At 35.7% G+C, this 16,118-nt stretch overlaps 1 protein-coding gene across 5 annotated transcripts in view; it reads right to left on the reverse strand.

Annotated features, from left to right (window-relative positions):
- Positions 1-16,118, reverse strand: part of SLC4A7 (solute carrier family 4 member 7) — a 99,094-nt gene that overhangs the window by 37,844 nt on the left and 45,132 nt on the right. For 4 of the 5 annotated variants that reach the window (XM_086742725.1, XM_086742729.1, XM_086742728.1 and 1 more), the window contains exons 3-6: positions 9,910-10,053; positions 7,505-7,640; positions 6,341-6,501; positions 3,376-3,564 (exon numbers count right to left, since the gene is read on the reverse strand). In XM_086742725.1, coding sequence (XP_086598851.1) covers positions 3,376-3,564; positions 6,341-6,501; positions 7,505-7,640; positions 9,910-10,053 — 630 coding nt within the window. Of the gene's footprint in view, positions 1-333; positions 703-3,375; positions 3,565-6,340; positions 6,502-7,504; positions 7,641-9,909; positions 10,054-16,118 lie in introns of all 5 variants that reach the window. The other variant, XM_086742730.1, reaches the window with a different exon arrangement.

The following is a 16,118-nucleotide window of genomic DNA, read 5'->3' on the forward strand; positions in this document are numbered from 1 at the left end:
ACAACAAAGCAAAACCTGACATGGACTGTAGGTGAGTGAAAGGAAAAGGCCACCATTTTTGACAGTTTGCTTATATATTTTTAAATCATATTCCTTTTTAATTGTACAAATGAAGATTAATTAAAGAATTTTTTTGCTGACTTTAGTTAAAAGCTAAAAAGTTAAAAATACCGAACAAGGAAACAGTCGCAACTAAGAAGAAATAAAACATGCAGGCAGAGGTAGCAGTTATCATATTCCATTGTGCCCAAGTTATGTGCCAAAAACATCACAATGCAAGTGATCCAGATGCAGAGAGCATCACACACGGACAGCTTAAATTTTAATAGTTGCCTGGTGTTTTGTCAATATTTTCCTCTGTCTTCTTTTCCTGGCTTTCCTGCACTTCTAAGTCCTCCTCAGGTGGGTGGATTATTACTGAAGGAATAGCATCACTGGCAGGTGACACCAGCAATTCCTTGCCCTGAAGTGGACTTGGCTGGGCACTTGTGGTTGGCAGGTGGCTGCAGGTAGGACTGGAGGGTGGTGTGTTTTGAGGGGTAGTTACAGGGGTTGTACACCTTGAGGTTGCCGGGGTTCCAGCTCTTGAAGAAGGAAGAAGGTAATTGAGAAGAACTGACAAACGGTTTTCTCCTCTCAGGGAAATATTTGAGGCAGAGAGACCTGTTCGCAAAGAGTGGCGGGAGGCTGAAAGGCCTTCCCCTGAGATAAAACAAATGAAACACCATGAGGCTTACAACCGGGATTAAAAAAAAAAAACAAAAAAAAACCACCACACACAAAAACACACACACACAACCACAGACACAAATATGCATTAACAATTTACATAGTAAATTGCAAGCTTTACAGCCCAGAAGTGTCATACTCATGCAGGTAAGACAAAAGATAAGAGCACATCTGATTTCAGACATTTGAAAAATCAGAAGTTACTGATGAGTACTAAATTAGAACACCAAAGATACGTGGAAGAAGATATTATCTTAAAGTCAGTAAGATTTGTTAATATAACAAAAACAAAAAAAAATTCTCTTGAAACTGACTCTTAAATTTTCGTAGAATTTCTTATTCCAAATTGCACAGCAGCTACCTTTAATGCCATCCAAAAAACACATTAAAAAAATCATTAGCAGCCACAATACTACAAGGCTTCAGTTAACTGCATCCACTAAATAGAAAGATTTGTTAATTTTTAAAATTACATATTTCAAAATGAACATGATCAAACATATCCGATGGCGTTAAATGCAACTGTCTTCCAGTCTTGTTTTAGTAAGAAGCTTCCTAGCCAGCTGTAGTCTCAGGATGAGATACATAATCTCTTCTCCATTTATTCTTGCTGTGACTTACCAAATATCCCCATTGCCTAAAACCAAATACATTTCTCCAGAATTCATTGTTACTCTTCTTGCCCTATCCAGTTTCAATGTCCCACTAATTTCACATAAAGAGAACACAGCCATGTCATAGTTCCCTCAGATTTAAGTTTGTAATGGATTTCAGTTCTTCCTTAAGTAGGAAGAGAGACTGTCTATCTTCGTATCAGTACTTCCATTAGAAGGTTTAGCAATACCATTCCCGCCATTTACCACAAACACTTCTCCTGGGACAGTAGTCTCCTTGAAGAGAATACTGATTACTTCTCCTACAATCCCTGAAGTCAAAAATATGCTGTTTTCATGCACCATGCCATCAAGTAAGGAAACAGCAAACTAGACACATTTAGTCTCACATTCATACTAGGCACTACAGAGACCAATAACGTTGGACAACCCTAGAATAATTTACGAGAAGGAAGCGCAGAAAGTGTGCCTAGGTAAAGGTCACATACATTTATTCCCCTCCTCTAACAATGGAAGAGTGAATCCTACAGATACAAACTTGATTCAAATTAAGAACAAAGGCCTGAATGATCAGCTATTAAAACTGCACCGCAGTAAAGACAAGAGGACCAGTAAAGTAAGCTGGCTGATTTTGTCTATATTGATCTGTGATGAATCATGAACATGAGATGTCCTGACACACAGAGGTGTTAAAAGGAGCTTAAAAATTATTATGCACATATGCATGTTTGGTTTACCCAGTTATGAGAGGGTCAATATAGCATTATAAAGAAAAAGTAAATGAGTATACGCTGGCAAAGAGTTCATCATGTTACACTGGTTTCTTATTTCAGTATATATCCCATATTCTGTTGTAGGAATAGTATTAAGAATAAAATGCACTGGAAAATAGAAGTGATACATGAAAAGTAACTGACAAGCACAAGACCTTGAATACAAAATTCTCAGATTTACAATTGGGGTACAGGTGTTCAAGGATGGGTAAAACCAAGTTTAGATGTGAAATTTTCACATTTGCTAAACAAAAAAGGAAGGTCAGAAGTTACAGAAGAAATTATGCTCTATATAAATTAGCTGCATTTTCATTCTAAAAAAAAATCATTCTGAAACCATCAGGGAAATATTTAAGCATGCAACATATATTCACTAGCTAACAAAAAAATATCAGCAAGCTTGGACATTTGCTGGAGCATACTGAAACTATGTACTGAACTGAGAGCTCCCAACAAGCACTTAACTAAGTGGAACATGTTCTAAGCAATGAGGTATCTTTCAAGACGGAAAAGGAACTTCACTTTAAGGAAAGATTCATTAAATCAGTACTAAGTTTTCATTAGACTAAAAAAATTCAGTTGAAATTATATGTCTTTCCATGTCTAGAGTAAATGTATTGATATTCCAGAATATTTTCAGGAATTGGTTCAATAAAAGATGTGGTACAGCCTATAGAAACATTGCAAATATCTTTCTTGTGGTTCCCCCTCCACCGTTAGATCCTTCTCTACAAAACAAGGTAAGAATAATCAGTGTCCTACCTAAAAGTAATTTCTTCCTAATTAGCACAGTGAACTTTTTCTAGTCATACTAACATACCACACCAGATTAAAACACAGTAATTGTCAGCATCACTAAACTCATTACATGACCACAAAGTAAATCTCTCATATAAAGACTGAATAAGCAAGTAGGATCCATCTGCAAACATACAAAGCTATGCCACAATGCTGAAATTCCTCAAACATTACATATTTTCTTCAAGCATACCCCAAAATACATTTGGACCAATGTAGGTCTATTTCTATACTTTAAAACGATAAAACATGTTGTGTATAAAAGCAGGAGCAGAATGTTTGAGTAAATTCAAAAATATACAGAAACATCATCCACAGCTACACATAGCACACACTTATCATTAGTTCTTAGCTTATCAAGGAAACACTTATCTGCTATTATCAGCTGAATTTTCCTTCATCTCCCAGTGAGAACATTATTTAACAGGTTAGAACAAACTGGATGCTACAACTTATCTCACCATTTCGTTCAAGCAAGTGAGGGTCAGAATGTTTCTTGCCTATATCTGCAAAAGATCGAACCAGAGGAATCCGATTGCTGAATTTTTTCTCATTCTGATGATGGTGCCTTTTTAGAAGAGCCTCTCTCACATTCTCTCTTATGGATTCATCCAGCTGGCCAGAGGCAATCATGTTGTCCAAAACCATATCTACATAATAACAACAAGAATTAAGAAAATTACATATATATAGAGAGAGAGCGCGCCATCAAATCTCTCCTTTACCACACTCAAGCACTGCAGTTGCATCAAATAATAAGAAAAAAAACCACAACTGATCTTAAAAAGTCTTTTCTTTAGCAAAGTCATCTTCAAGAATCCTCAGTAAATTTTCAAAGATGTCACTAAACAAGAAAATGTAAGAATAAGGAAAGCACAGCATGCAGATCCAAAAGACAGTATTCATTAGTAGCATCATTTCAGAGAAAGAAGTTACTTAATATTTTATAATCTATTGTCATTTACTTCAACTTTCAATGGTGTTTTGGTTTTGGCTGGGATAGAGTTAATTTTCTTCATAGTAGTAGTATGGGGCTATGTTTTGGATTTGTGCTGGAAACAGTTGATAACAGAGGGATGCTTTAGTTACTGCTGAGCAGTTCTTACACAGAGTCAAGGCCTCTTCTGCTTCTCACACCACCCTCCAGCGAGCAGGCTGGGCTGCACAATAAATTGTGAGGGGCCACAGCTGGGACAGCTCACCCCAACTGACCAAAAGGGATATTCCATACCCTATGATGCAATGCTCAGCAATATAAATCTGGAAGAAGGAGGAGGAAATGGAGGACGTTCAGAGTTACAACATTTGTCTTCCCAAGTAACGATTATGCATGACAGAGCCCTGCTTTCCTGGAGATGGCTGAACAGCTGCCTGCTGATGGGAAGTAGTGAATGAATTCCTTGTTTCACTTTGCTTGCATGTGTGGCTTTTGCTCTACCTATTTAACTGCCTTTATCTCAACCCATGAGTTTTCCTTTTGTTTCAATTCTTTCCCTCATCCCCCCTGGGAGTGGGGAGGGTGAGTGAGCAACCGTGTAGTACCTAGTTACTAGCTGAGGTTAAACCACAACAAATGGCAACTCCCCTTCAAAAAAAAAAAAAGCATCTATGTATTCAATAACCCTCGACTAAAAGTGAACGCACAAAGACAGAAACACAATGAAGAACAGACTTAAGACAGTCTTAGCCTGGTGTTCCCTATTTTGAAAGTATACAACTATATAAAAGTGAAAGTTATTACAGAATGAGATGAATTCCCTAACTCATGTCACCTTCAGATGTCCTAAGTTCCTGAGGCTGTCTACCAAACTTCATGCAATTCACATGCTTTAGAAGAGGAAGCGTAAAACAAAAGCTACTTACATCATCTAAAACCAACTAATCAGCTGTCAAACAACACCATGTTTCAAAAGGGCAGCTCATCAGTATGCTCACACTAGGAAAGAAAGCCTGCGTATCTGGGAAAATATCTTCTGCGATTTCTCAGCTGCCCTTTTTTTTTTTTTTTAATTAATTTAGAAAACCCTGCACAAATCAACATGAACCTATGTGACAACTTTAAAAATAGATTTTGCCAATCTTAAGTGATCTACAGAACATAACTGTATTGGTAAACTGCAATTACATAGAACTTTTAACAATTAAAAAGGTTATGGCTCAGACACCTTACAAACAAAATTATATGCAGCAAAGTCTCTGTCAGTACAGTGCAGCTTCCTTCTGGCATTACTAGCAAGACACAGCCTTTTGTTACAGCTTCTCAAAAGGAAACCTGTCACTCTCTCCCTCCTGCTTTGAGTGAGAACCAGGAATACCTGGTTCACGAAAACAAGACAATATATTTATATGTCAAGGATTGTTATCCTATATGCTTCACAATGGCACCTAACTCAAAACTAATGCATGCAATCTCTTAAGACATCCTAGTTCCAACTAAAATACCCACTATTCAAAGAGTGCTGCTTACATAGAATTAAGCAATATCTATTTTTTTATGTAATAAGATCATTGCTAAATTAAATTACTAAAAATAACTTACACATCAAAACATTACTTTCACAAACCACATGTTGAAGACTCTCGCTCAGTAAATCAGGAAAACAGGAAGGGAATACCAGTTTCCTGAGTGAATTTTGAAGATTTCAAAACAAAACAAGAAAACATTTCAAGCATCACCAAAATTTTTAACGCCAAAACACCTTGCCCTTCACATACATGTTGGTCAGCCTTAAGCCTAGCATGATTCATAAGAAGGCAGTCCACTGTGTGGCATCTATAGCAAGAGATACCAGGAAAATTATGTAAAACTAGTTCAAAGGCATTCAGGCTAAGCAGGTGTGTCTGTGTATATATATACACACACACACACATATATGAAAAAGTCTTCAAAGCTGATTTTATAGTATCCAAAATGACCATGTGATTAGTGAGGACACTCAACATAGGTCAAACAACATGTACAAAATTTATTTATGCTCACCTCTTATAAAGGTGAAAAAATTACCAGATGTGCAACAATCAACTGCACTAATGGCATCAAGTTACCATCAGCCAACTTATGATTAATAATTATGGTACTAAAGTGCACAAATAAGTCCTAAAATGTTCTGGTAGATATTTACATTTCATCTGTAGAAACAAAGACAAAGAACACATTCAGGGATTAGAACATAAAGGTAAATTCTGGGCCTTATCCTAAGATATGTGTTAGAGGAGGTCCTACTCATCCAATGTAGCTCCTTTTGTAAGTGAAGTTTGTAGGATCAGCTCTTTACAACCAAATGAAGAAAACTACAGTAAGTATGCACATACCTGTTTCTTCAATATAGTATTTTCAAGAACATAAAAAGACACCACCAAAAATGTCTCAAATTATAGAACAAAATTTAAGAATAAAATATTTTTTAAAAAAAGTTTTACTGCAACCTGCTATCTCATCGAGTGTGTTTGCTCTCATGTCCAACATGACCGTCCCATTAAGAATACAGCTTCGCAGTTCAAAGAGACTGTGCAAAGACAGAGTTGCTACATAAGGCTTGCTCCATCGATCACCACCATCTTCAACATCTTCTTCGAATTTCAGCCACCTGAAATGCATACATATACACATATTTATATTTCTCCTGAAAGACAATTTGGCAAGGAATCCCATTCTTCCCTGTGGATTCTGTATGACACAGAACAGGAGATCTCATCAGATCATACTAGCTTTCATTTTCTCATACAACTCAACCAACTGACAGTCATAACATTTCAATCCACCTTTTTAACCACACTCAACTGTTTCAGTTCTCGCTCATTTTGTTTCCTTTAGTCTGAACAATACCTGTCTATTCACGAGTTCTTGTGAACAGTGTAGGATTGTGCCTTTTTACTCAATTTGCATATCTCAAATTCATTGGTATTTTAGGATTAGAAAGTTGTCTGAAACACACCATGTACCATGCTCAGAGCTAGATGACACTAATGTGTAACGAAATCGATCTTGATTCTGACTCACAAGCGTTATGTAAATTTAACTTCTGCAAAAGCTAGCACACAATAAGGGAATTAGAAGTACTGAATGTAGAATAATTTTTTACAAAAGATATGTAGAAGTAACTTAACCAACCTGGGCCAAAAATAATCATGGCATCCTATAATAGTCATGCATGCAATTTGCAAAAAAATAATCAAATACTACGTAGGAAGAACTTATCTAAATACCCTATTTTCTTTATGTTAGTGTGAAAAAAATTGATACTAATTTATCAGCGATAATAGAGCAAAGGGATTTCTGAGACTGCAAATACTGTGCTCCACAGCTGAACACCTGTATTTATAACCAAACACAGTTGTACCTTTCACAATGCTTGGCATGATCGGTTTTAGCAGAGTTAACACAGGATCACTAAGAGTGAGTGTCTCTTGAGAAATCATATTGATTCTTCCAGAGTTGGACAAAAAGAAAAGAAGTTTTGATTTGCTGAGCATGAATTGAGTGAACAACTGCTGTAGAGTTCATGAAAATTCTAACCCAGATCTTGCTTGCAGTTCTTTGAAATAAAATCACTAGAAGATACACTTTGAAACAATCTCCTTTTAGCATACCTAGCTGTTTCTTTCCATTCATATTCTTCTCCATCCCTGAAGCAAAGTTCATCCATTTCAGTGAAGAGATCATGGGGAATGTGTTCATCATCATCTTCAGTACCCAAGATAAATTGCACTCGTTGGGATGGCGTGTCTTGAACAAAAGGACAAACTGAACAGTTAAAATAATTCATACTTCTATTATGCAAGGAACACCACCTAACAGTTAAATCTCCTGCTCTCAGTTAGAAATATGCAGCAGAATATCTTTTCAAGAGGGAAGAGGAACAAAAGAAACATGGGTATTTCTTTAAAAGGAGGCCCTTTAGAAATTTTCCATTGTTTCTGAAAACAAAACATCTGGAAATTTATGTTTATGTAACACAATTAAGTATTTAACTCTTCTATAGATTAACAATATGAAAATAAACATCAACAGCAAAACTGGTAAACAAGTAAAAATTAATATACCAAAGGGCTAGAAAACTTGTTTTCAACTTTGAGAACAAAATTATACCATCATGACACAGACACTAATAAAAGGAGGGGGTAAAAAAAAAAAAAAAAAAAAAAAGAAAGAGGGAAAAAAAACCTCACGGAAAAAAAAAAAAAAAACAACAACAACAACAAAAAAAGAACCCAGGTCTACAGAAATAAATAGCCTGACTTAACACATTAGCTGGCTTTTTCCCCCCCTCCCTGCCCCTCTCTACATAGTAGGCAGTTAGGCACTCATTGTTAGAGCAGCAGATTTTTCAACAGCCTGTTGCCACTTATGTAGGATGGAAAAAACTATTAACTTTCTCATTGTATGATTTGAGCACTGTACATAAGTTAGCATACGAAAGCAGAAACTACACAGCTAAAACGTTGAAGAAATATTTTAACTTCTCATAGCATAATGCCTAGTGGAACAGGCTCAGTAATAACTCCTAACAAAATTTAACTATCTTTATTGATCAAATATAAGTAAGTAGTAGACTTCACTGCTTTGAGCAAAACGTAAAAAAAAAAAAAAAAACAACCCCAAACATTAAAAACATATGGTTTTAGAGATATTTTTAATATCTATACATAGATCTTGTTTCAACTTAAAAGGAGAGCTTTCAAAATGCAAGGGTTTAATAGTGTAGTAATCGCAATGTTATCTCAAGGAAGGTCAGAGACAGAAAACCTTAATTTTAAAAATTTTATTTTGTTCACTGAAATGTCACTCTCACAGCTGCTAGATCTGAACATACAATTGTATTCTTCCACTGCAGATGATCACCTTTTAGATTTAGACTTTTGAACTGAATTACTAATGAATTTCATTCAGAATTGAATTTTGCTTTTGCATTGTTGTTCTGGCATACATCATCATCCAATAACGTAATTTTCAAATGAGCTCTTGAATACAAACAACATCCATTACCAATGAAGATCTACAGTAGATTGTTTCTGTCTCAAAACCAACATACCCCAAGAATTCTGCTATACCCTGAATATTCAGGATAGAGATGTAACCAGAAGAGAAGAGTGTATTTCTATCTATTTAATATTACTTGCTGTTTCATAACTTGTACAGCAAGATTCTACAACCCTAAGATCAAATTATAATAATTTGTATTTGGGAGGGGAAGTTTTGAAGATGGATGAAACTAAGAACTGTGGGAGAATGGTAAAAGGAGACTTGCCAAAGCATTCCTATTTGAGAACTCCTTTGTTTCAGGGAACTGGCTTCATGTAGAACATAGAAAGTCACAGAAAGGTAACAGTGAACAGCATGGTGTCCACGTTTGAAGTGGAACATTGCAACATAACTTTCCCATTCATTGCAGTCTAGGAATAAAAGTGGGTTTGAGGTCTTGAAGAAAACCTGCTAAAGAGTACCGCCAAATAATTTCATTTCAGAGAATGATAAGACAAAGTCAGGGGCGGGTCAGGGGGGTGGTGTTTGATCCAAAATTAAAACTTATGAGGCAGTACAATTCCTTTACTAACAGACAGCAAGAAGGATGAAGAAAATATTTGAATATATTATTGATCAAATTATCATGGCAAATGCTGCTTCACACCTATACTGATACTTTCAAAAATCTTGAGAGACAGACGAAGGATAATACAAGACTACACAATTTGAAAAAAAGTTGTCTAATTTAAGTAACACCGATTTTTACGCTACAGGCGAGTATTACAAAGCTCTAGTCTAAGCTATTCAGTGCAGGTTGTTGTACATTCACGCAGACAACTGGATGAAGTCCAAAGGCTTATGATTTAGATAAAAAAAAAGACCACAAAATCCTTGCCTGATTCTACACAGTAAGACATTAATTACTGAGAGAATAAAGAAGCAGCACAAAAGAAACTCCATTTAAGCACAGAGTAGGTACTACAAGTTTATTTTCAAGAGGCACAAAGAACTCGCACAACAGATTTCTTACCATACGATGGAGATTCTCGGCCATCCTCTCTGTCAGTTTCTTTTTCTCTTTTTCTTCTGTGATGCCTGTGCCCACGATGTCTATGCCGTCGACGGCCTTGCTTTCCAAATGGGACATGAACTCCAATATAGACAGCTCTGTGGCCTTTTCAAGAAAGTTTAAAAGGAAACAATTAAACAAAAAAAATGACTTCCTGCCTAAATTTAGTGTCTTCGTCAAAAAGATGAGGAGTTTGGCAAAAAGAAACCCCAAAGCACTTGGCAAAACCACCTGTAGTGAACTACTATTACCATTTCCTTTCTTTCCTTCCCCAGCATCAAGGAACTAGTGCTATACCCATTGCTCTGATAAACTGGGCCATATTCTTATTCAGTGTAAGAACGCGGTTGTGAAACAAGTAATATACAAACACAAGCTTGACCTATAACACTGAAAGAAGCTACTTGACAAAACGCCAGGGTAAGGCAGAGAAATTACATGATACTCCTCTTGTTTGCAGGGATTCATATCAGGATAGGCATTACAATGGCAAGATGTAATCTCCTAGTTCAGTTTATGAATTCATTAAGAAATTACCCATCGTTTAGAGTCTGCAAGGAGTTTTTTTCCGCCTGAATGAATTGCCAGTATTTCTTCAAGTACTATGTGACACATCTAAGTGAACGTGATATTCAACTATACTGTTAATTTAGTATCATTTAGGAGCATAAAAGTAACCTATATTTGGAAATGTATGACAAAATATCAAATAACTTATATAGAAAGTTGGGGTGCTTTTTTTTCTGTTCTAGAATTTTAAAATAAATTTAGGTAGTGCATCCTCAAATTAATAGATACTGCACTTCAAAACACGTACTTTTAACATTTTGTTTTTCATTTGACCTTCCACATTGAGGCAATACTAAGCATCAACAATTTGGCAAAAGAAATCAGTCAATCGGACTGTTACGAACACATTACTACCATGTCTCCTGTAACAGAGTTAGCATATACAATAATATTTTCAATTCCTTTTTAAACAAACAATCTCAGGAAGAGACCCATTAACTACAGACCTGGAGGTTAATACTAAATACTTTGTTTCATATTGTAAAAAAGTTATTACAGAAGACTGACATTAACAAAAGGAAAAGGAAGTGGTTTTCCAGCTCTTAGAGAGATGCAAATTTATAGAAGACAAGCTAGCCCTAGCAGTTTGCGACTGCACACATACATGTACATATATATCTGTGTATAGTATGCACACTAGATTAAGAATAACAAAAAATTCTTGTGATTACAGAGCTTTAAGAAATAAAAAAAAAGTGGTAGTATGTCAAACCTTTTTCTCAAGGAAAAAAAATCTCTAGGCCCAAAAAGATACACAAAACTTTTATAAAGCAATATTTTTACAGTGCTAAAAGACTAAGCAAAAATCAGTAATAATGCATGAGTAAGTTTAACATTTAATTAATCTGGTCCAGAGTCCTTTTCAAGTTACAACACTTGATTCTTGATGGACTTCCAACACCAGTTTTAATTAGTCAACTGATTGGCACTATGACCAAATCTGAAATTAAGCGTATTAAAAGCTATTTGTTTCCATGTAAGAGTGGAAAACAGATTAATTTGCTGGAGCATTCATCAGTCCTATTTACAGTCCTATTTCTTCCAACAGGAACACTCGGCCCCTGTCGAGCAGCCTGACCTCCACCCTCCACGACTACTGTGCACAATGCAATTCCCAGAAAAGTTAATTAAAATCTGACACCTAAATATAAATCAATGCGCTTCATTTTTAATATGACTAGGTGGCACCATTAACAATGGTCACACTGATACCATTGTGATACAATAATCTTATGTGTAGGGAAAGTAGAAGTACCAGGTTCAAAACCAGCTCCATTACTCACCACATCTCACTCAAAGCTGCCTGCTGCAACTGAGTGACCCACCACTCCCTGCAAATGCTGTTATCATCTGTTAGGATTTTTATTTTATATATTCAATTATCAGGTACTAAACTCTAATTATATATATAGTTAAACAGTTGTATTCATTGTCAAAGTGTTTGATTTTTTGCAGGAACTATTTTTTCCTAAGAGAAACTCAGACATATTTCTAGTAATAGAGCATTTTCTATTATTAGTTTATTTTCGTGTTCTTAATAAGACAGTTTTAGGCATGTGTTTTGATCATTGTACCAAAAAACAAAACAAAACAAAACCAAAAACAAAAAACTTGCAGGTGATTACTTTCAGATTCCTGAAGTTTTTCAAGATTTTACTTCCTGAAAAATTAGAAGGACTTCCACATTTTTGTCTCTTGCTGTTCCCATAAATTAAGATCAAAGTCTCACATTGCTTTCTGTACAACAAAAATACCATACAATTTTTTCAAGAGCCTCCATCTTAAACAATTCACACCCTGCTATTGCAAAAATTAGCATTTGCTATAGTGTTATATTTTCCGTAGTAAAATACCATGTTGCTGCATAAAGGAGAGGTGGAAAAAGGAAAAGAGAAGTCTATCTCGTACCACACAATTGCAGTCTGACTCAAAGATTTTTTCAATAGAAAAGTTTGGATGAGAGCAAATATGTTGCAAGGGAACAGGTAAAAGCTAGGGAAAACCAAGTTGAAATAAGCAACAAACTGAAAGCGGTTTTAAACAACCTGCAACCATAGCTAATTGCTCTCCTACCCAAAACGCACTGACCTCTCAGCTCTCCCCACGTCCAGGTGCCTCACAGCTGCTTGAAGGCACAGCAAGTAGGCACTGCCAACTTTGCCATCAGCCTGGGCAGCCAGCCCGCAACCTACAATATTCGTTACTACTTTCTACTCCAGACATAAACTTTAAAGAAAGTGTGTTCTCATGACCCTAACAGATTATAGAGTATCACAGAGAGAGGGGAACAGGCTAGCAATGGGTTATCCCACCCTTCAGCCTGCGCTGCTCAGAAGCGACTCTTGTGTGAACGGCTATTTCCTCACGTAGACACTGTCTTGCAGGCAAATGTTAAACAAGAATCCCTTCCCCAAATCACTTGTGTATATGCAAAGTGATCAGACTGCTACACCTGCAACTGTATTTTGGGACTGATGCGAAATGCTGACGAGCAAGATGATTTTCAGCGATTGTTAATTAAAATGCATCACAACCATATGTAATTCTATCACAATAATTTGAAGAAAAAAAATTGATGTTGAAAAAGAGCCTCTCAGCCTTTTAGTTTTGTTTTTTGGGGCAAGCATAGGAGGTGGCAGGACAAGAGAAGTTTGGCTATTGCAAACAGCAGCTTATGAGTGCGCCAGACTGTTCCTTGAGAAATTGACTTTTTTTTTTTTTTGTATCATGGATATGCATAAACAAAGACATCTCCACTAACACCTAGGAAATCCAGAACTACTGCTGTGGAGTATACTACCACGATTACCCCAGAACACATTGTGGGTATATTCAACTCCAAAAGGCTGGGCAAAACTGCATAATAACAGCTGGACAAGCTTAACTTTAATTCTAACTCCACAAAGCAAAGCAGTGAGAAGCCCTCTGAAAATAAAGACAACTGTATTGGGTAGGTCTGTGTTCCCTTAAGTTTCTTTATTCAGATAGGAGTAATTAATGTTTGCAGATGGACAGGTAAAGATTTACTTACAAATCCAATTCACAAGGAAAAACAAAACAAAAAAACACAGATATTTTTTTCTTTCCTTCTCAATGAATTGGGCAAAACAGCTTACAGTTCCATTCACTCTGGTCAAAAAAAAAAAAAAAAAAAAAAAAAAAGCCAGAAAGGCAAGTAATAGAAAAAGTTAACTCTAAACAGGCTGGAATTCATATTACTAGCATCAGAGTTGTTTCTAAAAGGTCACAACCTTTCACTTGAATATTTTTTTTTAGAAGCTTGAAAGGTACAATTATGTGACCTTCAAAGCTTTATTCACACAAACATCTGTACCACAGTACCACTCTCAAGCAAAGCTTGTTATAGAATTACTTTAAACCAATAATCAATAGAATTAGTCGACTGCCCAACACTAAATTTAGTAATTCAAAGCTCAAGAGATAATTGTTCATTTTAATCTAACATGACTTTATCCAAGCTTAGCTGTTCAAATCCACCAAGAGTATTTACTACTTAAGGTCCTTATCGGTATGAAAAATTTAAATGTTAGGAGCTTGCTACATCTCTCCATCACATGGTTGGTCTTACTACAAGAGTCAGTTTCTATCAAGTCCTATGAAACTGACAGAATAGAAAATGCTCTGTTTAAGTTCCCCGATTTCTCCCCAAAGCCCCTAAGAAAATGGTAGTAGAAGACTTCTAAAGCCTGAGAGAGATCAAAAACATGTATACAAAAATGCTCTGATGTGGCAATCCTTAAGTACAATTCCACACAGAACTTCCTTTTTTTCTAACCATCATTTTGTTAGCTAGATGCCTTTTAAGCTTTATACAAAGGAGGACATTCTTCCCCATGTTAACAAGGGAAAGTAAAGAAAATCAAGTTAGTATCTATGTGAAATCTCAAATACAGTTACTTAGGAATCTGATCTGCAGAGATCATATATTAATTATGGTTGTAAAGGACATCTGGATCGCTATCTGGTGCGATCTTGCTCAAAGTATAGCCAACTTCAAAGCTGAAATAATCTTTTTGATCAGGTTGGTCAGGATGACAACCAGCTAAACTTTGAGTATCTATAAGGACAGATAACCTACAGCCTCTCTGGGCAACTTATTCCAACATACAACAATACACTGCATGAAAAAAAATTCCTAATATCCAATTAACACTTCCAATACTGCATCTTGGGTGTGCTCACCCTCTCACTATGCACCTCCAACAAGAGTCTGACTCAGTCTTCTCCAGAAGCTCCCAACAGTTTGCTGAAAACAAAAAACTTCATTACAAAAATTACTATTTTTCCAAAAATCTTCAAATAATAATCTGAAGATAGAGAATACATTTTATATGCAAGCCTTTATTTAAACAAGTAATGTCATCATCTATGTTATCCCAGCATGGAAAAACTGGAGGATCTGCAGAAGAGATCCTAATCTGTTCACTAGGACCATAAAATAGGGAAAAAAAACCCAGCTGTTCTATTTGTTCTAACTCACATTCCCAAACACTTTACCCTAGTAGGAAGCATTTGAAATCTACCATCATCTCCAGCCTTGAGATTAATTGCCTTTACATCACAGAAAGTACTCGTATGCACAAAAATAAGCTCAATGCAATTTATTAGTACAACTTGTACCTTTTCTAGCACAGGTCTGGTCTGAAGGTAGAAGCATACAAATGGAAAAAATAATCTTGGGTGGATGGAAATAGTAAAGAAAACAAGAAAGTATTTTCATGCCCCCCAAAACTTCACAGCCTAAAGGTCTTCTCTAAACATTCTCTGCTTTGGTGAAACTTAAGGAACAAGCAGAATCCCTCATTTACACCTTCTCCCTTCTGTTTAAAGTTTATTTATTTATTTATAATTTAAATTCTAAACATTCACTTAAGTCAGTAATTCACTGAAAATAGTGCTACTATGCTAATTCTCTATAATTTTCTAACTAAAAGTAATGTTACATTTTTGAAGCATGCAGTTAAATGTACAATTTAATATTGATAGTAAAATTTATTTTAAAATAAATAGTAGTATTTTAGCTTATTTTATTAACTCCTCTCACATGAAACATCCCCAAGAAACAGTCAAATTATTTTCTAAGGAATTAATGTAGTAAAAGTATATAAAAAATGTTTTCATATAATCTTGGTCTTCCATGCATGAGGTGACTATAAAAAAGCCCTATTATAACCAAGTATTCTTTTGCTGTGCCTTGTTAAGAGAATTATTTGGCAAAAATTACCTCTTGCTTTCAGACTAAAACATTTGAAATAAGCCATGTCTGTATAAAGAAGTAAAGAAAATTCTTTCACGGGACAGTTACATGCCATAGCTGGAGCCCAAAGGTTCTCCACAGTGTAGCGCATTTTAGAATCCGTTAAATCTTCTGGGCTGTATTCTGAAATCTCCTGTTGCTCCTGGTAATTAGGTGTATTTGAGAATATACTCTTTATTCCAAAATATTTGGGACAGACAAAATTGAGAAGGGTAATCCAAAAATCTAGTATAGATTTAGTATAGTATAGCTATAGTATAGCTACGGTAAAGCAGCTCACTAAGAGTGTTTTCTCACTGCAGGATGAGAGAGAGCATCATAC

The sequence above is a fragment of the Chlamydotis macqueenii genome, chromosome 2, assembly GCF_036417535.1.
Source record: "Chlamydotis macqueenii isolate bChlMac1 chromosome 2, bChlMac1.mat, whole genome shotgun sequence".
NCBI lineage: Eukaryota > Metazoa > Chordata > Aves > Otidiformes > Otididae > Chlamydotis > Chlamydotis macqueenii.